We start from the raw sequence: 24,469 nt of genomic DNA, 5'->3' as shown, positions 1-24,469 counted from the left end.
ATGGATCTGGTCTTCAGAGAATGCTAGGTTCGGTAACCTCACCGCTCTGAAGTGACATGAATGGCCCGTGCCATTGGAATGGCTGTCTTCCAAATGGACATACTCAATACCACATCATCCTTAAAAACAAAAAAAAAAAAAGAAAAAAGAAAAATGGGTTTTTCTGATGCCAAATAACATGCTGCTATATGAAGCTACAGGCCAAACCAGCGGTTTTCCACTCCCATACTTTTGTTCCCATGAGCACACGGCTCCTGAGAGGACTTCAGGCTGTGCCCACTAGGGAACAAACGGCCACGAGCACACATGCCTTTTTTTTTTTTTTTTTTTTTAAATTTTCACCATGGTTTTACTTTTTTCTTTTAGAATAAAGGCTTATTTATGGTATAGAAATGATATAAAAACATTACCAAATTTGTGCTTTTAAAATCCACTATTCCTGACAGCCCCCTTCCATGTTAACTGAGGGAGGTAAACAAGTAAGAGCACCTCATGAATAAAAACTACAAAATCCAGTCTATAAACCACCAGCTCCCCCACAAGCCACTCATGTCCTTTCTCATGAAAAGGCAGTTCCTGGCTCAGTTAAGCAGCCCCAGGTCAAAGGCCAACACCTGCTAAGAACAGGATGATGACAGAGACACCCAGTACCCACAGTTCAGCTCAGTCACAGTGTTTGGCAGGAGTGCTAGTCATGGGTCAGAGAAGCTTCTGGAGCGCTGCAAGACACTGCATGGGGTCCCCCTGGGCAAGCAGGAGAGCAAAGCCCACAGCTGCCTGAGGGAGCCTTTGGGGAGCTAACTGGTACCCTGATTGTAGTCCATTAAGAATCACTTAGGTTAGTTTACTCAATGAATCAACATTTAAAAATCTTCTCAAACTTTTCACTCCAATGTATTTTGCTTAGTTTTCAGGAAGGGAGAAGAGCTTCGACACACCGAAAGATTTATTGGCCTTAATCTTCCTCACAAGTGTTTCAAGTTACCTAGAAGTCTCAGAATGTCACAGTAAGAAGAGGAAAGAATGTGACTAAGTTTAGGGGGCAGAGGGAAAGCAGCAATGTGGCAACATTCCTTGGTCAGCCTCAGTGCCTCAGGCATCTTTTTTCTGCAGTAAAATCTTGTGCAATTCATCGGCATCCTCGCTGGTCTTCACCCGAATCAGCATGGTGACCGGGACAGTGGGCTGCTTCTCATCAAGCGGGGGGTTGGGGACACAGACGATGAGGACATTGTTCTTCCCTGTTCGGGTGCACGGCATATTGGGTGGAATCAGAACATTCAGCAGTATGTTACCTTTGAGTAAACAAAGAAAAACATTTATCAAAACAACACATAAAAATAAATATAGAAAAAAAAAAAACCACACAAAAACTGTAGGGTTTTCTAAGAGGCTAAGACTCAACCCCGAGACAGCTTCTTGATCTGTTCTAGCCATACAGGCTTTCACTTCTTGTATGTGGGAATGTGACAAGCTGTACGGGAGCTGGGGGGTTGACAGGCACCAAGAGTGCTTCCTGCCTCCCCTTCTGCACACACGCTGAAATCTGAGGCAGGAGCCTTGTCCAGAGCTTTACCCACTTACAACTCTGCTTGGACCCAGATCCTCACCATTTCATGGGACTTAAGGATGAGGGGTCAGCAAAGAAACAGTGCTTCTCACCAGCACTGCTCACTAGGCACGAGTGACATTAGGGCGATACTGTCATAGTTAGCCAGCCAATTCACAGGAAAGAGACCCTCAGGAGTATTTCCGTGATGGCTGGCATAGAGTTTCACAGTATTGACCACACACCACAGGCCCACTGCTGTCAGGGCAATTCTTTTAATGGACTGCTGCAAGGTCAGCTGGAATGGGGTAGAGGGGACAACAATGTGGTATTCTTGCTCTATAAAAACACATTCCTGAGAGCTGAGAAGATGTCCTTATTGCAAAGCATGCAAGCACAAGGACCTGAATTCAAACCCTCAGAACCCATGTAAAAAGCTGGGGAGAGCAGCACATTCCTGTGATCCCAGCCTGGAGAAGAGGGGAAGGGTGGGAATGAAGGTTGTGGCATGAACCCGTGAGACTCACTGGCCAGCCAGGCAAGCTATCAATGAGCTTCAGGTTTAGAGACCCTGCTCCACAAGTAAAGGTAGAGTGAGAGCTGACATCCTTGGGCCTCCCCCCATAAAGATCCCCTTAAACTGAAACCTGTACACTTCTCGTTTGTGCTCACCAAACCACCCCATGCGCACACCACTCCTCTGCCACACTCCAATATAAGGAAACAAAACTTTTTGCGGTACTTCGCCACTAAAGCTTCTTTTTTTGTTTTTTGTTTTTTTGTTTTTCGAGACAGGGTTTCTCTGTGTAGCCTTGGCTGTCCTGGACTTGCTTTGTAGACCAGACTGGCCTTGAACTCAGAGATCCACCTGCCTCTGCCTCCCGAGTGCTGGGATTAAAGGTGTGCACCACCACCGCCTGGCTTCCACTAGAACTTTTAACAATACACCAGCATCTTGTTCCTGATACTCAAAACCGAATCCATTATTGGTAACCAGAAGATGAATTTGGCCTCATGATCTCTTTTTCACAAAACAAACAGACCCATATTATTATTGAGCTTTAAAATTCAAAGAACTGCAGTGTCAAGATAAAGCTCTCCACAGGGTACCCACCTAGGTTGGTGTCTGCCCGCACCAAGAGCTGTGTCTTCTCATTTGCTGTGGGTTTTAAATGTAAGGTCCCCACACCCTTCTCTTTAAATTCATTGTCTTTCTTGTAAAATAGTTTACACCTGTGGGGAAAACAACAGCTATGATTAGACATGCAACAAGTCAGTTTGCTGACAACTACTGTTTACCCTTGTGTGAGACAAGTGCAGTGGGTAAGGAGGATAAACCCTTCTTTACCAGATTGATGGCATCTGGGTAAAAAATCAGAGTTAGAGCTGGATGGTGGAAGCAGCGCACGCCTTTATTCCCAGCACTTGGAAGCCAGAGGCAGGTGGATCTCTGTGAATTCAAGGCTAGCCTGGTCTACAAAGAGAGTCTAGGACAGCCAAGGCTCTATGTAACAGAAAAACCCTGTTTCAAAAAAACCAAAGTCAGATAATCTAGAATTTACCTCCCCACTCCCAACCTTGTTGTGCTGGGCATGGAATGCAGATCTTGAGCACGCAGGCAAACACTTTGCCAGTAAGTGACAATCACAGTCCCTTACAAATCCACCTTTCCTCGGTCAGTCAACATCTCAGCTGACCCACTTCCCACTGCCCTCCCTCATGTGTCCTGTCCTGAGTGGCATGGCACACTGGCCTTCTAAGGATGGGCACAAACGTGGCAGTCTGCCTGCATCTCTCCCACCTTGCTTCCTCCCTCACTTTTTATTTTCTCAATTTCTCTCAAGTCTTCAAATTCTGATCTAAGACACAGAAATAAATCTGAAATAGGGTGTGACTATGGACAAAGTAGTGCACTGTTTTCTAAGCCTGTATGTTATACACAGACCCTTAGGCTATTAAGAAGATCCTGCTGACACTCCAGAGGTGGAGGCAGGTGGGCTTGTGAGTTCAAGGCCAGCCAGGTCTATAGAAAGTTATGTCAGCCAGGGCTACACAATTAGACCCCCAACTCAAAACAAAAACAAACAACAAAAAGGACAGAATTACTGTTCGCTCATTTGACTTACTCTGGTGAAGTAGCCCCTGTCCAACAACAAACGAAACAACTGGAAAGTCAGGGTCACTCCTATGTGTTACTTGTATCATAAAAATAAAGTTGTTTCTGCCTAAAAAGCTCTTGAAATATAACAAGAACACCGTGGCCTATGCAGAGGAAAACACTCTAATGTCTTGTGTCTTGGTCTTATAAAAACACGACTGGAAGCTTCTCAAACAAGACAAATGCTTTCCAGTATGTATCTCAGTACAAAATAATACCACTTAATTCCTAACATTAATTTAAATTTCCATACCAGCCTTCTCCACAAGAGGCAGCTCTTGATGTAAAATAGCAGCTCCCACCACCTGAGGAGAGACAGGCTTGTATATCCTAACAGGGAAAGTCAGGATCCCATGCCTTCCTTTTGGGCTATGGGCAAACCAGAAAGTCCCATCCCATCCTAGGGACCACAGATGCCTCCATGCTTACAGCAGAAGCAAGGCCAAGGCTAAGATAAATAACAAGGTCACTTTCTGTGGGAGAAGGGAAGAAAACAGGTAGAGATGGTAAGGAAGTCTGCTTCTAAAGCACTTCAAAGGATGACAAGCAGCTCAAGTCACAGGGGAGCTAAGATGTGCCTAGTACATCTTTAGAATTGGTTTATTTAAAAAATACACAGGTCAAGCAAGGCAGTTGTTGGCACATGCCTTTGATCCCAGCACTCGGGAGGCAGAGACAGGTGGATCTCTGAGTTTGAGGCCAGCCTGTTTTACAGAGTTCCAGGACAGACAGGGCTAAACAAAGAAACCCTGTCTCGAAAAACCAAAAACCAACCAACCAAGCAGGCCAACCACTCTTCCCCGTTGCAGCTTAAAGTCGGCTTGGCAGGAGCGAGGCCTGCAGGACCCCCCATAGCCCCACTTACTTTTTGGAGTAGAAAGCATCCTCCTCCTTCACTTCAGTCACCCACCACCTTGGGTGGCTCATCGTTCTCTTCTTCATCACCACCTGACACAGAAACAACTCAGAGTCAGTAGATGCTTGGTCCCCACCATCCTGAACACTAACCTGGAAAACTCCATGTAAACACAACTGCAAATGCGTTACTGGTACAGGGGAAGAGATGACAGCTGGGTTTTATTTTGTGACATCTTAAATTTACTTAGTGTGCGCACATTGTGTGGATATCAGAGGACAACTTGTGGGATTTTGGGTTCTTTCCTTATACCATGTAGGCTCCTGACATCAAACTCTGGTTGTCAGGCCTAGAGGCAAGCATCTTTACATGCTAAGCCATCTTGCTAGACTTATTAACATTTAATGGCAACACTCTTCTCTATTTTAAAGATTTATTTACTTTATTTGAATGAATGCTCTATCTGCATATACACCTGCATGCCAGAAGAGGGCATCAGATCACATTATAGATGGTTGTGAGCCACCATGTGGCTGCTGGGAATTGAACTCAGGACCTTTGGAAGAGCAAACAATGCTCTGAACCACTGAGCCATCTCTCAGCGCCCCCTTTCTCTATTTTAAAATAACTTACAACTTGTAGGAAGCTCTAGAATGAAAGCCATCTTTGTTAATAACATTCACCAAAACCAAACCAAACAAACAATAATCAAAAAAAACCCATAAGTACAAAATTATACATATTCAGGTGGAAAAGGGCACCTAACACTATCCCTGCCAATATTTTTGTATCCAGAGGCACATTGTATCCAGGGATAACCAGTATTAACAATGGCCAAAGGGCAAAAATTATTTTTTTAAAGGTCATGCATGTCATAGAAATTAACTGTCTAAGGGCTCTGTGCTGGCACTACAGGACCTGGCTCACTGGGAGGGGCAGTAAAGGCACATTCTTTCAGCAGAGCTTCAGCCACAGGAAAGACCCTAAGAAAAAGGCAGATGTGTAAACCTGCCAGCAGGCACTTGGATCAAGACTGAATTAAGGTCCAGCATGAGGCCCTAGGATCTCCTAAAAAGCTTCCTTAACTCAGGCTCCTGGGACTGGAGAAGGAGCTCCAGGAAGGCCAGACACTTGTGTTTCAGCAAGTTCCAAGTTGTTCTGATTAAGACGTGGTAATCACAAGATGGCAACAGGGTCTGATGGTGCAGGCTGCAGTACTACAGCATGATACAGCTGCCGATAGTTTAGGAGACACTCTCATTTAGAGGCAGAGGAGAAACTAAACAGGTGCCTTATTGGATCACAGTCCCTGAAGGTCTGCGCCTCTGCCGAAGAGGAGTTTAGATAGAAGAACAATGGAGCCTGGCCCAGGTAGAAGAGCACAGTGGTGCATTGGCAAACAGTCAAAACATCTGCACCGCAGGAGAATAGCACATTAACATGCATCCTTGAGGACTCGGTGTTGGAGTCTACTCCAAGGAGAGAGGAATCCAAAGGGCTGGGTCCAAAACCCTAGATTTGGCTTAAGCCAAGGCACACCCAGAAGGAAGGCTGCACCCGTACTTGAGGGGAACACTGCAGCTTTGTTCTCTATTACCATGGCCTTATCCTATTATGTCCTCCTCACCACTTTTACTATTTGCTTTCTTGTACTGCGTTCCTAATATTTTGGGTTAAAAAAAAAAAAGACTTATCTTTGTTTTATTATTTACATGTATGTGTGAATGCATGGGCACATATGTGTGTGCAGGGACCTGCAGAGGTCAGAAGAGGGAGTTGCAACTCCTGGAGCTGAAAGCCAAACTTGGGTTCCCTGGAAGAACTGAGAGCTCTTTTTTTTTTTTTAAAGATTTATTTATTATGTATACAGTGTTCTGCCTCCATTTAACACCTACAGGCCAGAAGATACCACCAGATTTCATTATAGATGGTTGTGAGCCATCATGTGGTTGCTTGGAATTGAACTCATGATCTTTGGAAGAGCAGCCAGTGCTCTTAACCTCTGAGCCATCTCTCCAGCCCTAGGAGAGCTCTTAACAGGATCGGGTTTTTATGTTTTGGACATCAGCCCACCAGCTGTTCAGTTCTTGGATATGCCCTCCTTCGTAGCCTCTTCAGTGCCAATTGCTCTCTTTGTTCACAGGTTCTAAGCTTCATGCAATTGTTTCCCTAGTTTTAACTTAGCTATGGCCTCAGAAAACTCAGTTTTTTGTTTTTTCTTTAGACACTTTCTAGTGGATGGTAGTCATTTATACCCAGGAACATTTAACTTTAAATATAAAAAATTAGAAACTTGCTGGCTGTGGTGGCACATGCCTTTAATCCCAGCATGTGGAAGGCAGAAGCTGGAAGATCTCTGAGTTCAAGGACAGCCTGGTCTACATAGCAAGCTCTAGGACAGCCATAGAGCTACATGGAGAAAAATAAAAACATGCCCTGTCCCCCAAAGTAGAAACCTAATTTCTCACCATTACTAGCTACAACAAAAGTATGCAATTGCAGAGGCATGCCCTAGGGGCCATCATATTCAACAGTGAATGTACTAAGTACAATCATCTTTTTAGAAAATTTTACTGGATAGAAAAAGTCCTGAAGTGTTATACAGAGCACATGAGTACTGTGGGTACCAATACCTCAGAAGAAACCCTGCAAGTGTGTCCACTAGCTAAGACCTGCACAGTGAATATAAAAGGAAGGGATGAGTGCCCTCCTTTGCACCAGGTCTGGACCCAACATTAGTGCTAAAGCGTTCCATTTACAGCACAATTCCTAAATACAATCAAATTCAATGGACATTCATGCTGAGCCTTTTCAGTAAAATTCACTTTTTTCAAAGTTTTTCTTTTGCTTCTTCTACATGCAAACACCACGTGACCCCTGCTTTTTAGTTACTGTGCTAAAACTTCAGCCTCTACTCAACACACCTTCACTGTGCACCTGGAGATTCACCTCATGCAGAGAGAGGCTGTGTTGCTGGTGCACGCCATGCTATTTCTCTCCTACAGAACTGTACCTCGACTCCACTCAGCAACTGTGAGCTTTTTGACACCCTATAAAACGGGTCTCACTCTATTTTAAGGGTAAGGGCGCACGCCTTTAATCCCAGCACTCGGGAGGCAGAGGCAGGTGGATCACTGTGAGTTCGAGGCCAGCCTGGTCTACAAAGTGAGTCCAGGATGGCCAAGGCTACACAGAGAAACCCTGTCTCAAAAAACCAAAAAAAAAAAAAAAAAAAAAAAAAAAAAAAAAAAAGGGTAAGGACTAAGCAACTCAGACACACACAGGCAACGGAGCACTTGGGCTGTTCTCATTAAACCCGTGCAGATGTGAACCAGCCGCTCTGTGTTTACCTTTGCATTCACTGCTGCTGCCTTCCGCAGGACTCTCTGATGTTTTAACAGAAAATGGTGAAGAGGCTGCTTTACTCTGGGCAGCATCTTTACCAAATAAACTAGAGTTTCCAGTGGAGAATGAAAACCCAGTTAGGGAGCCAGAGCTTAATGAGCCCAAAACTGAGCTCTCAACTTTCTTGCCAAAATTAAACGAGGCACTTGTTGCTGCTCCTTGTGCTGCATCCGGTTTCTTTTCTGCTGTACACTCCATCTTTTCAGAGCTGTCCTCTGCTTTGTTGCCATGAAACGAAAACGGTGACTCTTGTAGTTTTGTTGAACCAAAAAGGGAAGGAGGCTGCATTCCAACCATCGGCTTGTCAGCCTGGCTCTCAGAACTGCCGCCGCCTCCGTTCTCAAGCTGTTTCTCGATCGTTGCCAAGTATCTCTCGTAGTCTTTAAAAATGGGCGTCAGGTCACAGAGTGGGTTTGTGTTCACATGCTTCACTATCCAGTCCCGGACAGAGCAGTTCAAGCCGGCCAACTGCTTGTGATAGGCATTCCCAGGGCAGAGCTGACTGGAAGCAAGGCCAGAAGAGGGCGGCTGACTGCTGCTATTACATTTGGGACTAGAAATCTTTTTATCCACCAAGGTAGTAGGGCCATTCACAGCAAAAGAACCTGTAAGAAGTTAATGTTCAAACACATTAAATGCTGGTTTGCTCAAACCACCTAGTGGTTGATTTATTTGTTTTTTTACTGTGTTTCAACAGGTCTTGCCATGTAGTCCCAGCCAAGCTGGAACTCACCATTCTGTTTCCTGAGCTGGGAAAACAGGTGTGTGGCACCAGACTCAGCTACAACTAGGTTTTGCTACCACTTCCACCATGCTCTGTTTTTCCTGTTATTGTTCACCAAGCCTGTGTTCATGAACTAATGCCAAGCAAGTGGTTATTTAGCAAACACACTTAGTACACTCTGCTTAGTAAGGACTAAACAGGCCAGTGAGTGGTGCATGACTGCAATCTGACTGTGAGGCTAGAAGCAGGAGGATCAGGAGTCCAAAGTCCTCCTCCTCCGAAACACAGCCAGAGACCAGCCTGAGCTCCTGTAGCTACACTACATGAGACCTATCTTAGATCAACAAACACCATACAACAAACACTTTGAGAATGATTAGTAAAATATGACCCAGCTAACCAGGACCATTTCTAGATTTCAGCCTATGAGCCTGTTCTCTACATGTGAATCCCAAAATTTCCTGACTAAATTACCCAGAACAGGATTAGGCATTCAATATTTCCTGTTCAAACTTAGATTGGGAAAACTGTCATCTAAGACAGTATCAGCCCAGTTTCCAACAGCCATTGTGGTGGGGAGGTGCACAGAAAGCCCTTGATGTGCATGAACCAGGAAGGCAAACTTTTAAGTCATTCTGGGGTCTGGAGGTTAGAAACTTGACACTGAAAAAGCAGCACAGCTGGCAACTGGCATAGCAGAGAGCATAACTGCTGTGTGCAGGTACACAAGTGCTCTGCTGACCCACTCACTCCATTTATCTCCCCAAGTCCCATCCTTTCACTGCTACATCTGAGGAAGCAGCACTAGAAACATCTCATCAGCAAGGTCTGGTAGCACACACTTGTCATCTTAATATTGAGAAGGCTGGAAGAGGAGGACTAAAAGTTCAAGGTCAGCCTGGGCTACACAGCAAGACCATGTCAAAGAGAAACAAATAAAACAAACAAAAAACCATCTGGTAGCAAAGTTCTCCTTCAGTATCTATTTTAGAGGGGTCAGAGAGGGATGGCTACTCACCAAAGGCTGCCTTGGGCTCCACTGCTGACTTTGTACTGGAGAAGGGTGTGGCACTGGCTGTGCTATTTCCATTTGTCAGTCCTTCCAGAGGCTTCCCTCCAGAGCCACCACCAAATCCAGAAAACCCTCCTCCTCCAGAAGGCACAACCAAACCTTTAAAACCTTTAAAGGCTCCTCCACTATCAGACTGAAACACAAAGAAGGCACATTTTAGGCAAGCAGACCACCTGTCCTCAAATAAGCAAGAACAGCATCTCAGAACCAGCAACACTCAGGCATGGCTGGCACTTACATAAGAGGAGCTACTAGCACAACCCAGGCAGGAGAGAGGGAAAGTTGGTGCCTCTAAGGACAACTGTGTCACAACTGCCCTCCTCCAACAGCTAGGAAAAATAGTCCCAATACAAACAGCAAATTCAGGCACCTGCCACTGAGTTTCACAATATCTGAAAGTATGTCCAATACAACTAAACTTCATGGACCTTTTCAGAGAACATTTGCCTAAAGAAGCTTCAGAGACAAACTTAGATTAATTAAAAATATTTAGCCAGCTGTGATGGCAACAAGCCTTTAATCCCAGCACTTGGGAGGCAAGCAAATCCCTAAGTTCTGGGCCAGACTGGTCTACAAAGTGAGTTCCAGGCCAGACAGAGAAACCTCAAAATAACCTGCCCCATCCCTCCAAAACTCATTTACCTATTTTAAAAACTTTAGGGTTTCTAAGCTGTTCTCAGCCTAGAGATATTCGAGTAGGCCACACTGCAGAGTCTAGCCTTTCTATCAGCTAAACAATCCAGTGTAATATGTGTTTCTTTTCCTTGCTGCTTCCTTATTGCTGTCTTTAGCAAGCCCTTCCCTTGGCTAGTCTGTCCAGTCAGCAGTGAACACTCACATTCCTTATGAGATTCTAGATTCTCCACTGACTGGTCACATTAACTTTTCTGAGGCTGGGGAGATGCTCAGTGGGGAGGAGTGCTCACTGTGCAAGCACGAGGACCTGAGTTAGAAAGCCCAGGTTCAAAGAGAGTGTGTCTGAAGGAATAAGGTGGACAGTGATTAGAACAGGATACCAGCTGCTATTCTCTGGTTTCCATGCAGCACAGGAACGAGTGCACGCACACACACACAACACACACACAGCTTAACTTTTCATCTTTGGAAGATGGAAGAGGGAGCGACTAGGCCAACAGTGCTCCACGGCTTTCACTGGAATCTGTTCCAATCTAAACAGCTAGGCAGGAAAATCCAGCCATGTCAACTTAGTTTTAATGTTTGTATTTTTCCCAGTTCTTTTTTTCTTTTTAAGATTTATTTATTATTGTACAGTACTCTGCCTGGATGTGCACCTGCCTGCCACAAGAAGGCACTGGATCTCACTACAGATGGTTGTGAGCCACCATGTGGTTGCTGGGAATTGAACTCGGGACCTTTGGAAGAACAGACAATACTCTTAACATCTGAGCCATTTCTCCAGCCCTCAGTTCTTTATTATATTAAAATTTTTGGTGCTAAGGACTCAGCTCAATGGATGAGGTGCTTACCCTGCAAGCAGGAGGAATAAAATTTGGATCATGGGACTCCACGTTGAGAATAAATAATGTAGACAGAGCTCAAGGAAGGCATCTGATGTCAGCTTCAGGCCTTCACAAGCACACCCACAGGTGCGTCCATATGTGCAAATACTCACTCTCTTTCAGTAATATTTTTTTTTTTGTAGCATAAACTTTAGGGGAACATGCATACCAACTAGAGCACTTTTGGAGCTGGAAATCTGTATTAAAACTGGCACAAACATGACAATTCTACAATACATATGTATACTTCTTTTAAATGTACCAGTTACAGCAATACCGGAGTTCCCAAATAAATGAAATATAATCACCACCTCTCACAAACACACAAGTTACTTAAGATCGACCTTCTTCATTTTCTAGATACCCTGTGCGCTGACTGATTGGTTTTTGTCAATTTGATACAAGCTAGAGTCATTTGGAAAGAAGAACCTTAATAGAGAAAATGCTCCTGTAGTAAGTTTGTGGTTCATTTTATTGATTACTGATCCATGTGGGATCACCCCCCTGGGCAGGGTCCTTAGTTTTCTAAGAAGCAGGCCGAGGGAGCTGTTGAAGATCATGGCAGTATGCAGCATTCCTCTGTGTCCTGTGCTTCAGTTCCTGCCAGCCCTTCCTTCCCTTAATGACAGACTATTAACTGTAAGCTGAAATAAACCCTCTGGTAAATTCTGTTAGCTCACAGTACAGCAACAGAAACCCCAGTTAGCTTTAATGTTACATTTTTCAAAAACAGTTTTAATCACACAGATCTTCACATGTTTACTGACCACTGGTACATGGTACATTTACAGCAATAAAATAAGCAAAAATGAACCCCCCCCCCCCATTTTCTCAAGACAGGGTTCCTCTGTGTAGCCTTGACTGTCCTGGACTCACTTTGTAGACCAGGCTGGCCTTGAACTCACAGCGATCTTCCTGCCTTTGCCTCCCGAGTGCTGGGATTAAAGGTGTGCACTACACCTGGCCTGAAATGAAAATTCTTAAATACATCCATGACACTGAACTTCTGAGCCTTCTGCCTTTACCCCTTGAACCCTGGGTTTGTAGGCATGGCCAGAGCTTCAGAGATTCTAGTCATGCACGCTGATAGAGCAACATCCTTTCAGCCCCTAATTCTCATTTTCTGATCTATCAAAATCTAAAATAGGGACTGAGGAGATGACTAAGTGGTTAAGAGCATTAACTGCTCTTCCAGAGGCCCAAGCATGATTCCTATCACCCATATCAGGTTGCTCTCAACTACTTGTAACTTGAGCTCCCAGAGCTCTAATGTCCTCTTACGGCCTTTGTGGACAGGCACATGTACATAAATACGAATTAAATCTTTAAAAACCAACAAACAAACAAAAATCTCAAATAGGCAGGTGGATCTCTGTATTTGAGGACAATCTGTTGTACAGAGAGTAAGTTCCAGGACAGCCAGGACTACACAAAGAAACTGTCTTGAAACTGTCCCCACCCCAACAAAAGAAAAATAGCAAAAGCATCATTCCTCAAAAGATGGATGTGTTGCACAATTAAACGTAACAAGTGATGGTGGCATGCGCGCCTTTAATCCCAGCACTTGGGAAGCAGAGGCAGGCAGATCTCTTGAGTTTGAGGCCAACTTGCTCCATATAGTGAAAGGGGACAGCTAGGGCTACACAGTGAAACTCTCTCAAAATCAAATCAAATCAAACCAAACCAAACCTACCAAACCAAACCAAACCAGTTGACTTATAGACAAGCTGTGAAAATATAGAGAGCTCTTCAGGGCCTTTCGATTCTGTACTGGATTTAAAAATCATGTATTATCTATTGTTACTTTACTTTAGAAAGTGCTGACAGTAAATGACCTCTAGTTAAATTTTACAGTGAATTTAACACATCCATTTTCCCCCCTAGTTTTTTGTTGTTGTTCGTTTTTGGTTTTTCAAGACAAGGTTTCTTTGTGTAGCCTTGGCTATCCTGGAACTCACTCTGCAGACCAGGCTGGTCTCAAACTCATAGAGATCAACCTTCCTCTGCCTCCCTGAGTGCTGGGATTAAAGGCAAGCACCACCAATGTCTGGCTTTTTTGTTATTGTTGTTTGGTTTGGTTTGGTTTTTGAGATACAGTCTCCCTGGGCTGAAGAGATGGCTCAGAGGTTAAGAGATAGTCTCCCTATGCAGACCAAGCTGGCCTCGAACTCAGATCTGCCTGCTTCCACCTCCCAACACTGAAATTAAAGGCCGTGCCACTATGCCTGGCTTGACACATCCACATTATTTCTACTGCCTAACTCTGTTTCTCTACAGTATTTGGAAAAAACTTTTTTTTCATTTAGGTGGATGGGATGACATTTAGTTTTTAAAATACATGTTCTGACTAAAACTCAATGCTAAAATTCAATGTGAATTCAACTGTTCTGTATATATTTCCTTTCCCAGGTTTAGGAGTCCTGTTTCTCCACTTCTTTTCACCCTAGTTTAAATCAAGATGCACACCCAGGCCTGCCTAATCTTTTGATATTGCACCCGAGTGTTGTCATTCATATACCACACAAGTAAGTTAGCCTCCTCCTCACACAAAAGATCTTATGTTTTAAGTAAGTTTACAATTTTGTGCTGGGCTGTGCTATCCTGGGCCATATGTAGCCCACAGGTCAGAGATGCTACTCTGTCACTGGCCTTCACTCACTGAACAACTAGATCCCTTCCTGTCAGTCTATCTTGGCCTCTCAGTCCTTGCCATGAGCCTACATCACATGCCTCTTTTCTCATCTACTCCCACAGGTCCAACCCCATGTGCAAATTCCCAGATTTACACCTACTCTCGCTTATGCTCCTTTCTGTTCTGTCCTCTAGAGAAGTCCAAGTGACTGCCACAGGATTTTCAAGTGATACTTCCAAACAGATTCATTTAAGTTGTCTCTTCTACTCTCCTATATTCTCAGTAAAAGAGCCAGCAACATGACAGCTTCCCATGCATTTAGCCAATAACAAAGTAAGGCCATTCTTTTACTGAAGATTAGTCATCCACTGTTCCTGGCAGTACAGTTCCAGGTAACTCAAGGCTACACAGGAAGCATTCCTCTAAGGTAGATGTGGATGTGAACTTACACTAGTCAGTGTACTCTTAAATGCATACAGGCTACACGTAACCTCCTAAGAACTGTTGGCGGCTATACACATCTGTCTGCTTTGAGTTACTTGGTGTATATAACCTGAGCAAACCAAGTTCTCTTCTGTAAGGTAAAGATAAAGACACCTGTCTTGCCACCAAGCCCAATGACCTGAAGTTGGTTCCCAGGGACCCAATGCTGGAGAGAACCGACTCATGGAGTCGCCCTGACCTCCAAATGTGCACAGCAGGCAAACAAGCATCACCCCCATCTATATACACCCACATAAAAAATATGGATAGGGAGAGCGTTTGCTGTGGAAATACTCTGCAATTGGGAAACCACGTTAATAAGACACCAAAGCTACAGGAAGCACTCACTTCAAATCCAACATTCCTGCGCTTTGCCTTCTTTATGGCTCTATTCTTCAAGATGTCTTCACTGGCCACTGAAAATGTTCCCACCTGCAAGAATGGAAAAATCATACAGCACAAAGGTAAGGCCAAAAGAAACTAAACACTAAACACACACACCAGAACAGATAGACTTATCTGGTATTTGATGATCTTAAAAGAGCTGACTGTTAACACTTGGGAGGTAGAGGCAGGTGGATCTCTGAGTTTGAGACCAGGCTGGTCTATAGAACAACTTCCAGAACAGCCAGGGCTACACAGAGAAACCATGTATTGAAAACCAAAACCAACCAAATGAAAAAACCCAAGTAAGGCAAGTCTCAAATTTTCCAGAATCTACAAATCCAGCCTCCAAGTTCGAACCCAGAAATAGGAACATGCAGTTTCTAAAGAGACCACTACAAAATCTTGGTGCAAAAACACACATAGCTTGGAGCCAGATGTGGTGTCACATACCTGTAATCCCAGTACTCAGGGAGGCAGAGGCAGGTCAATCTCTATGATCCAGGACAGAAACACTGTCTTGAAAAACCAAAACCCAAACAAAACAAAACAAAGAAAAACAAACAAACAAAAAACCCACCACCACCAACAAAAAACCAGACCTCCCCCCAAAACCCCAAAAAAAACAAAACAAAAATCTCTCACAACTGGCTTCTTTGGATGTCTCAGATACACAGTCTAAGAAAAAAGCACTAATAGAGTTTACAGTAAAACTTCCCATGTCAACAAGAGGTAAAAGCCACTATCCAAAAGCTGGCAGGTACCTTGGCTCATGATTTGGAAGATAGTGAAGCCCATTTTGAAATCTTACCACCAGTTTAAAAAAAACTAACTTGCTACAGATAGCATCCACACGTTTCTCTTGTAGAACAGGGTCCTGCACGTGCTAAGCATGAGTTTCTACCACTGAGCTACAGCCTTGGTTCACCGTTTTGAAGAGCAGTCCTGCCTGCCATGCCCATTATCCAAAAGGCCACAACCGGCCCTGTCACCCTGTGCGTGCTGCATGTGCTATCCATAATCACCAATTGCTGAAGAGCTTTGGTTTCACGTCCTCTCTTCTCTCACCTGTAGGGCTAGAACTAAATAATTCCTGTACAAAATTCTCATGCAGCCAGGTGTGCCAGCTCCCGCCCATAGCCCCTGGACCCAGGAGGCTGAGGCCAGCCTGGATTATAAAGTGAGACCATCTCAAAAACAAAACTAAACAACTCTTATCTACAGATATTTCATGTTAACATTAAATGGACACTATACCCAGAACAAGAACCATGTGGCGACACTTGTCCAATTAATTAACTTCCATACTTATTTCAACAGAACCTACCTGAGTTCCTTCACTCCTGGACACTTTGGTGTCAAAGCAAACCATTATACGGTAGTCTAGATCTTATATGACCCCAGGACTGTGCTTAAGACTAAGGTAGTTTAAAAAATAAAATAAAATCCATAACCAAAGACTCAATTAAAGACCACGTGTCAGTCAAAGGCCCTGTAAAAACATCAACACACCAGTGGTTTGGTTTCCCTAAACATCAGAGTACGTATCAGTACCAAAAGAGGGCACAAGGCCTTCAAATAAAGCTGCAAAACACCGTATTCCTCAATTCCTTCTTCCCTTTCCACCTAGCTGTGGCTACAAATCTGGAGTTGGCTTTGCTACAAATTTGCTTGAACTGGCCTAGGAGTATCAACTTGCTCAAGAGACATAGACATGCAAAGATTTGCTCACAGAAGACAACTTTAATTTTGCTGGCAAAGAAACTACACTGATGTAAATTCCATTAACTCAGTGCAATTCCTGGGGCACAGAAGAGCAAACAGGGGGTATGAGAAGCCCTGGAGTGAGGCAGGGGCACGCGGAGAACACACCAAGGTGAGAACTGCTGCTTACAAGCTCTCTTAATGTGCCTTCTAGCCCTGACTAAACCACTTGAAGCCAGAAGAGGAGGCTGCATATGAATCTTGCTCCTATAGACTCATCAGGAATGCACTGTAGAAAAGTATCTTCAGAAACGAAGAACGCATTTCCACAGTAAACACACACAGTTCACAAGGAACCACCACCTCTCCCGTTTCCTTTGAAGGTTTTAAAGCCCTGCAGTGTCTTCAAGAGGAAAAAAGCAACATGAGCTTAAACGCAAGCACTCAGGGACTGCTCTGTACCTCTTCAGCTTCATCTTCTTGATCCCAGTTTCTATCTGATAATTCCTTCTCGGCAACTCTTTTGGCCATTTTTGTGATCCTAGATTAAAGAAAACAGAAATAAGATGTTTGCTTTTCTGTACCAAGATAATTCCTATAATTTTTTTTGTTGCAGTCTTCATTAATTTTATAATAAAACCACAAAGAGAGAAGTATAAGAAAAAGCAATTACTTAGGGGGCTTGGCTCAAAGGGATGGAAACACAGTAGGAAATTGAGGAAAATATTAAGTTCAGGGAAGTTAATTTTACTTTTTTAATTAAAGTTTTTTATTGCAAGTAATTTAAAAAATCCTAGCCCAGCATAAAATGTGTTAAGTATGCTCCTGCTGCCAGTGAGAACAGCTTCAGTGAGAACTTCACAATGGGCTGTGGGCTCCCGTGTCTCATATTCAGGACTATCTGAAGAGACCAGCAAAGGCATTTGAGGAACACTAGCACTCATTCTCAACAGGAAATCAACTCCATTTGGAAAATTAAATGAAACATCTATTCATCTTTCAAAATCTACAGTACTTAAGTAGTATATTGTATGTATATACAGTGAAGTCATTAAGCCAAGCAAATGTTCATGCCATAACCATTTTTAACCTTTAAGATGTAAAGATGATTCATAAGTTCATTCTTGGGTAGAGACTTTATAATGCAGCGGAAGTACTTTTGCAACATGAGTAGTTTTCTTAAGGCTACAATTAATAGAAATGTCTCCCAATTAACATTTAATTGCCCAAATTACATATTATTCAAAACTGAGCCATTACTTACTAACTCAAAATCGTAACTGCTATGGATGTGTTATAGATATGATAGGGATAGGATATATCTGAGAATATAAAATGCTTCAAAAAAAAAAAAAAATACAACCTCAAGGCTGAAGAGATGGCTTGGCAGGTAAGAGAGTACACTGTTCTGGAAGAGGCAAAGTGTTTGATTCCAAGCTCCCAAAAGCAGCTCACAAGTACCTGTAACTCAACTCCAGGAAGCACAAGCCCACCCAAATAATAAATCTGTAGCAACCACAACCAGGCATAATAACACACATCTTCAACCTCAGCACTCGGGAGATAGAGGATCTCTGTGAGTTTGAGGCTAGGCTGGTCTACAGAACGGGTTCCAGGACAACCAGGACTACACAAAGAAACTGTTTTCAGGGGTGGGGGTGGGGGAGCTTGCTTTTTAGAAATAGCAACAACAGGGGCTGGAGAGACAGATAGTCCAGCAATTAAGAACATATACTCTTGCAGAAGACCTGAGCAAGTTCTGTTCCCAGCACCTCTGTCAGGCTGCTCATATGCCTGTAACTCCAGCTACAGGGGATCTAGTGCCCTCTTCTGGCTTCCACAGGCACTGTATATACACAAAAGGGAAAACAACAACAACAAACCCACACCAGCTCTGAGGTCTTTGTTCTAAGCATTTTTTTTTTCAGAGCCCCTGAAGCAGCAGGGGCACCTGCCCAGGCTGGCAGGTGGGATTCCTTCTTGATACTTTCTCCATTCATTTGCTCTCAGCACAGCAAACCACCATAGCAGATGTCCTAGACCAGTCACTGGACACAAACCTGCTCACCACTTACTGCTCTACAGCAGCACGTTAGCAACTATAGAGTAGGTTTCAAGAGAGTGAGTTCCTGAGCCCTCCAAACTCTCTGATGTGCAGGGGCTCCAGCTTTCAAAACATCTCAACCTTTTACATTTTGCTTACAGGGACTTTTTGTCTAATTACAGAATGAATGGTTTTAAATTGTAGAATCTAAAATATACAGCACGAGCTTTTAATAAATACCAGTAACAAGGAATGTTCTCTTACCTCCCCGAAACACTGATAAGTTATCTCTGGATCCATCAGGAAAAATTTCTAATCATTACCCAACATCACCACCAGAGGGCAAAAGAAGCAAGCAGTGGACCAGTTATAACTTACAGTTTAAGATGTGGACAAAAGGGATGGTGGAAACGCAAATAAGTGGAATTCTAGTTCATACTTGAAACTAAAGAGTAACTTCCACAATAAAACAAATTAATGAAGCTGTTGCCACATCAGACTTATTTTCAGATATACCGAAAGGCATGAATCTTAGTTTTGTTAACTGACGGCTCCAAATATCCCAATCCTGCCTGACAGATCTGTTGTTGAATCAGTGATCTGAGGCATTATATATTTGAGGAAATTCAAAGGCTGGGCAAGTGAGTCTGGTGAATGCTTCTTCATGGGGGGGGGGGGGTGGCAGTGGTGGTGGGAGTGCTATGAAAACTAAGTAAGATAAAAAGCATAGCTCAGGATAGTGCCTAAAATAGAGAAAGTGCTTTGTAAATTAAAGAAACAAGTCTGGTTAAAATACAAATGGTATAAAATACTATTCTTGTTCCAAAACTGAAAGTTTGTAGGATGAGAAAACAGAGCAACTCCAACTATAGGCCTAACTTTTTTTTTTTTAAAGATTTATTTATTATGTATATAATATTCTGTCTGCATGTGTCCCTGACCACCAGAAGAGGCCACCACAGATCTCATTATAGATGGTTGTGAGCCACCATGTGGTTACTGGGAATTGAACTCAGGACCTCTGGAAAAACAGACAGTGCTCTTAACCTCTGAGCCATCTCTCCAGCGCCCCATGGGCTAAACTTTTAAAACACATTCACCAACCTGGGTGATGGCAATGGGCGTAACAGAGACAAGATGACAGCTTCAGGCCAGTCTAAAGCCACACAAATTCAAGGACAGCACAAGAGATACACACAGCAAAATCCTGCCTTAAAAACAAACAAACCGGACCAAAACAAAACAAACCACCACCCCAAAACAAATGCCTAGTTGTTCCACATTCTAAACAGTTAATTTTCCTCCTTTGAAAAGACATCTCTGCAAAGTACTTGGAACAAGGCCTGGCACTGGAGATTTATTTGCCAGTTGTTGTTATTAAGGCTTTTCTGCTTTCTTTTTCTTTTGGGAGTGCTGGGTTTAGGACCCGAGGTCTTGTACGTGCTAGGCAAGCCCAGTGTCTGCGTTCGTGGGTAAAACGGCACCATGATATGTTTTCTAGATATAAAGCGATGTGGTTACTGGGGGTGGGGGGGGGGGGGGAAGCACTGTTCGCGAACGACCGCTTCCTGTAGTGTGCGCACCGGGTACACCCCCGCTCTCCGAGATGAACTTCCACGTAAAAACACTGCTTCGGCTATGCTGGATCCGGCCGATCGAGGTCACAGCAACGCCCCGGAAAGGCCAAACCTCAAAACTGGCTCTGGTCGAACCCGGGTGACCAACGGCTTGGGAACTCGGTGAGTGGACCCCAGGGCCAGCCAAGGGGACGACGACGATGTGAGGAATGAAGGCCGGCGTGGCCCAGGGCAGCCCTGCCGCCGCCGCCGCCGCCTACCTCCACCCGGGCCGAGGCCCGCGCCCCGCCGAGCCCTCCTCTGGCCGGAGGGACGCCGCGGCTCGCAGGGTAGGCCCGGCCCCGGCTTCACAAACAGTCGGCCGCGTCGCCAAGGCCGCCGCCGCCCCGCCCTCCCGGCCCGCCCGGCCCTCACCTCCTGGGCGGCCGCGGCAGATCGCGCTGGGTTCCGGGTGCCGCGGCGAGCAGGGCCGAGGCGGCGGTCGCGGTTGCGGCCGCTAGGAGCTTCCGGTGCGCTGAGCGCCTCCAAGGACTTCGTGTCTCTTGAGTCCAACACTGAGGGGAAGAGACATCCGCTTAGCCTGAAGCCGCTACTGAACTGTGAAGAGAGCGCTCCGAGCCGCCATCTTATAACTCGAATATACCCCTCAGAACCAATCCCAGGGGGAAAATTAAAAAAAAAAAAAGACAAGAAACGCCCGCGTCCAGCTACTGCGCAAGCGCTTCGGCGCCTCAGCCGCCGGTGCCTCTTCCTAAGGGCCGCCGGGTGTCACGTGGCGCATGCGCACGCCCTCCCTGGAAACGGTCGAAGGGTGGGGCGTCGGGTCTCGCGCGTGCGCGCTGGGAGCGCAGGGTGTGGCTGCGGAGCCAGCGCGGGCTAAACACGTTGGTCACGTGCCGGCCGCCGTCTGGCGCGCCGAAAGCTTTTTGGGACGCTGGTAGGAAGATCTGTGGTCAGTCGGTGACTTTGGCGGAGGCCTCTGATGGTGGGGTGGGCGGCTGAGGAGACAGACCGCGAATCTGGGGAAACACGAGGCGTGTGCAGCGTGATTCGCACGCGGATGGCCCTTGGGCAGCTGGGGGGGTGGGGGGTGGGGTGGGATGGCGAGGGGAAACTGGGGGTGGCCCGTCCTGATATGGGGCTCGAGAGCCCTGAGGGCCAGACCGCATGGGTCACCTGCCCCAGTTGCTGTCACGTGCTAGACATCCACAGATTTCTTTTACTCCTTGGGAGGCTGTGGAGGTGAAAGTAAATTTGACCAAAGCTGTACAACCAGTGGGGAACACCCAGGACGTCAAGTCTGCGGAGAGATTCTAAAGCTGCTGTTTGAACACCTGCGTCCTGAATTAGGACCGGTGTTTTTTTTGTTTTGTTTTTTTTTCTTTTGGTCTTTTACTGCACTCTCAAGCGCTGCAGTACCAAGTTCACCTGTACAAAGGGATTTCTGGTTGGTCAAATTCTCCTCTGCTTAAGGTTTAAAGAGAATGTTAGCCAGAAGGCACTGTGGTCGTTTTCAGAAAAAAGAAAATAAGCAGTTCTAGCACAATAGTCCCTAACTTTAGGAAGAGGAGAAAAAGGGTTCCAAAAAGGAAATCTAGTCTCTTATTTTCAGGTATTACAATTTTATCTGTTCCACCTAGGAAGCCAATAGCTGACACAAAGAGACTGAAACACAATTCAAAGCTGCAAGCACTAAGCTGGGCAGAATTTAAACTGCTACTAATCTAACAAGAAACTAAAATAAACCACTCTAATCCTCATAACCTACATATATCCCAAGCACTTGCCAAATCTGATCCTTCTCGGGCAGCTTCTCTCCTCTAACTCCCCTTTTTAGTCTAATAATAATTTAAAAAAAACCAAAAACCTTTTACCTATACATTTATATTATTACACCAATATACAATACACACACACAAGAACCACAAAACAATCCTTATATTCATGTTTTACTCATAATGTTTTGCTGTCTTCAACCCCATCAGAGACTTGAGAAGGAATAAGATTAATTACCTGAGTAAACAGGAAGTGCAGGTTAACACATTCCAAAATGAAAAAAATGACAGGGATGCTTTGCTGCCTGATCTAACACGTTGGAGCATCTTCAGCCTTCTGGTCCAGTATATCTGATAGGCATATTTGTGAAGCAGGGACTATTGAGGACTTGTCTACCCTGTCTTGGCAGAGTTTGGCTGTCAACACCTGCATCCGAGCTTGCCCATTTCAGGCAGAATGCTGACTGTGGCCGAAAACAAGGACATTTTTGCCCAGTGGCTAGTTTGCCACATCTGAAGCCATCTCCATAAGGAGGTTCCTCAATGCTCATTACCTTCTTTGAGGCAGGCTGGGTGTTGCCAGGAGTCAACCTATCTCATTTTCAAAGAATCCTAAAAACAAAAACAAAAAAAATCTTTAAATGCCATATTCTGTAGGTCTCTGAAGTTTTTGAAGACCTTATCTAAATATTTTACCTTATCTAGCTATTGAACCTAGGATGTATATTCTTGTGATAAAATTTTATAGTACAATGAATTAAAAATAAGCTTATTTTACATCATATACATATTATTTTACATAATATACAAAATTCTGTACCAATGAATTAAAAATAGCCTCGTGAGTAACAATTAAGGCCTTCAGTTGAGTAGTAGATTCATCCATTAATCCTTTGACGAAAACTGCATAAGAAGACTAGCTGGCGCAGTGGTAGAGTACTTGCCTAGCATACGGAAAGTTCTAGATTCAATCCCCAAACCCACCAGAGAGAAAGAGAAGAAAATTGCTTGCACTTAATGCATACATGGGTTCTGGGCTCAGCTGACTACAAATTATTTATATTCTGAAAAATTGTCTTGAACATGTACAGATTTTTTTGTCATTCTCTACACATTTCAACTATGTCATTAACATAGTATTTGGTAATATAAATACTCCAGAGATAGTTTAAGTATCAGAAACCAGTCAGGTAATGGTGATGTCCAATTACTGGGTTACTGGAAAGCTGAGGCAAGAAGGTCAACCCAGGCCAGCCAGAGAAACAGGAAGACCCTCTATAAATCCTAGCCATTCAGACAGTTGAGGCAGGAGGATCAAAATTAAGGCCTCTCTGGGCCACAGATATAATTCAAACCCAGCCAGAGCAATTTAGACCCTCTCAAAAAAAAAAAAAAAAAAAAAAAAAAAAAAGGCTGGCCACGGTGGTGCATACTTTTAATCCCAGCACTTGAGAGTTAGAGGCAGGAGGATCTCTCTGAATTCCAGGCTAGCCCATTCTACATAATTCCAGGACAGCCAGAGCTACATAATGAGACCCTATCTCAAAACCCCAAAAGCGAACCAAAGAAAACCCAAAAAGGGCTGGAGATGTAGCTTAGAGGTAAAGCACTCGCCTAGCATCCGTGAGGCCCTACGTTCCAGTCCCAGTGCTATAAAACAAAAACCGTAAGTAAATTGGAGGTAGTAGCCTACACCTGTAATTGCACTATTCAGTATTGAGGAACAGAAGCCTAGCTAAAAGCCAGGTTCATTGGAGTTAGATGTTAGTGTGAAACCTGCCTGCATTCTTCCAGCTTGTAGGCAGTTTTGATAATTTGGGAACTGGAACAGGATTGCAAGTTCAAGGCCATGTTGAACTGTCAGTGAGATCCTTTCTCTAACAGCAAAACCTGAAAATAAAATACATATGCGAATACTGTGCCACTTCATATAAGATTCTTAAACAGGCTGGCATAGTGGTTCAGTGTTTAAAAGCACTGTTCGTTCAGAGGACCCAGATTCAATTTTCAGCATCACAGAACAGCTCACAACCCTCCATAATAGTCCCCCAGACCTTAGTAGGCCCAGACTGTAACACAACTGACTTCATTGATGGAGGTGCCATTCAGGTCATAAAATTTAGCATGCAGACAGTACCACTTGTCAAAATAAAAACAAACCTAACCCATCAAAGTCCATAGTTCCATGGTCTCCAAATGTACTAACCTTGGTTAGCTGAAGTCAACCCAGAATATAGTTTTTGTGCTTAAAAGCTCACTGAGTAAAGTTTGGGGCTACACTGGGATTTGAATGCCTTGTGTAGTCACCAATCAACTAATAAAGACTTTCTATTGGTTTAAACCCTAAAAATGGACTACCATATGACCCAGCTCTGCCACTCCCAATGTGGTATATACCCAAACGACTAAGTCCTACCACAGTGATGTCACTACAGTCATGTTTACTGAAGCAGTGTTTACAATAGCTGGGAAATGGAATCAGCCTAGATACCCATTAATAGATGAATGGATAAAGAAACTGGTACATATTTACAGTGTAATTTTATTCAGTCTTTAAGAAAAATGAGATCATGGTATTTGCAGGAA

The 24,469-nt window shown here is 44.2% G+C and overlaps 1 protein-coding gene across 1 annotated transcript; it reads right to left on the bottom strand.

The window, feature by feature from the left end:
• Positions 1 to 669: 669 nt before the first annotated feature.
• Nup50 (nucleoporin 50) lies at positions 670 to 20,040 on the bottom strand. The gene is given in 9 exon segments (XM_051160132.1): positions 670 to 1,295; positions 2,664 to 2,782; positions 4,573 to 4,613; positions 4,615 to 4,655; positions 7,914 to 8,573; positions 9,711 to 9,897; positions 14,748 to 14,831; positions 16,950 to 17,028; positions 19,972 to 20,040. Coding segments are annotated over 9 exon segments (1,461 nt in total). The 5' UTR covers positions 20,019 to 20,040; the 3' UTR covers positions 670 to 1,092.
• Between the last annotated feature and the right edge of the window lie 4,429 nt (positions 20,041 to 24,469).

The sequence above is a fragment of the Acomys russatus genome, chromosome 17, assembly GCF_903995435.1.
Source record: "Acomys russatus chromosome 17, mAcoRus1.1, whole genome shotgun sequence".
NCBI classification, from domain to species: domain Eukaryota; kingdom Metazoa; phylum Chordata; class Mammalia; order Rodentia; family Muridae; genus Acomys; species Acomys russatus.
Note: the sequence above shows the minus strand (reverse complement) of the source record. Positions and strands in the feature narration are given on the sequence as shown.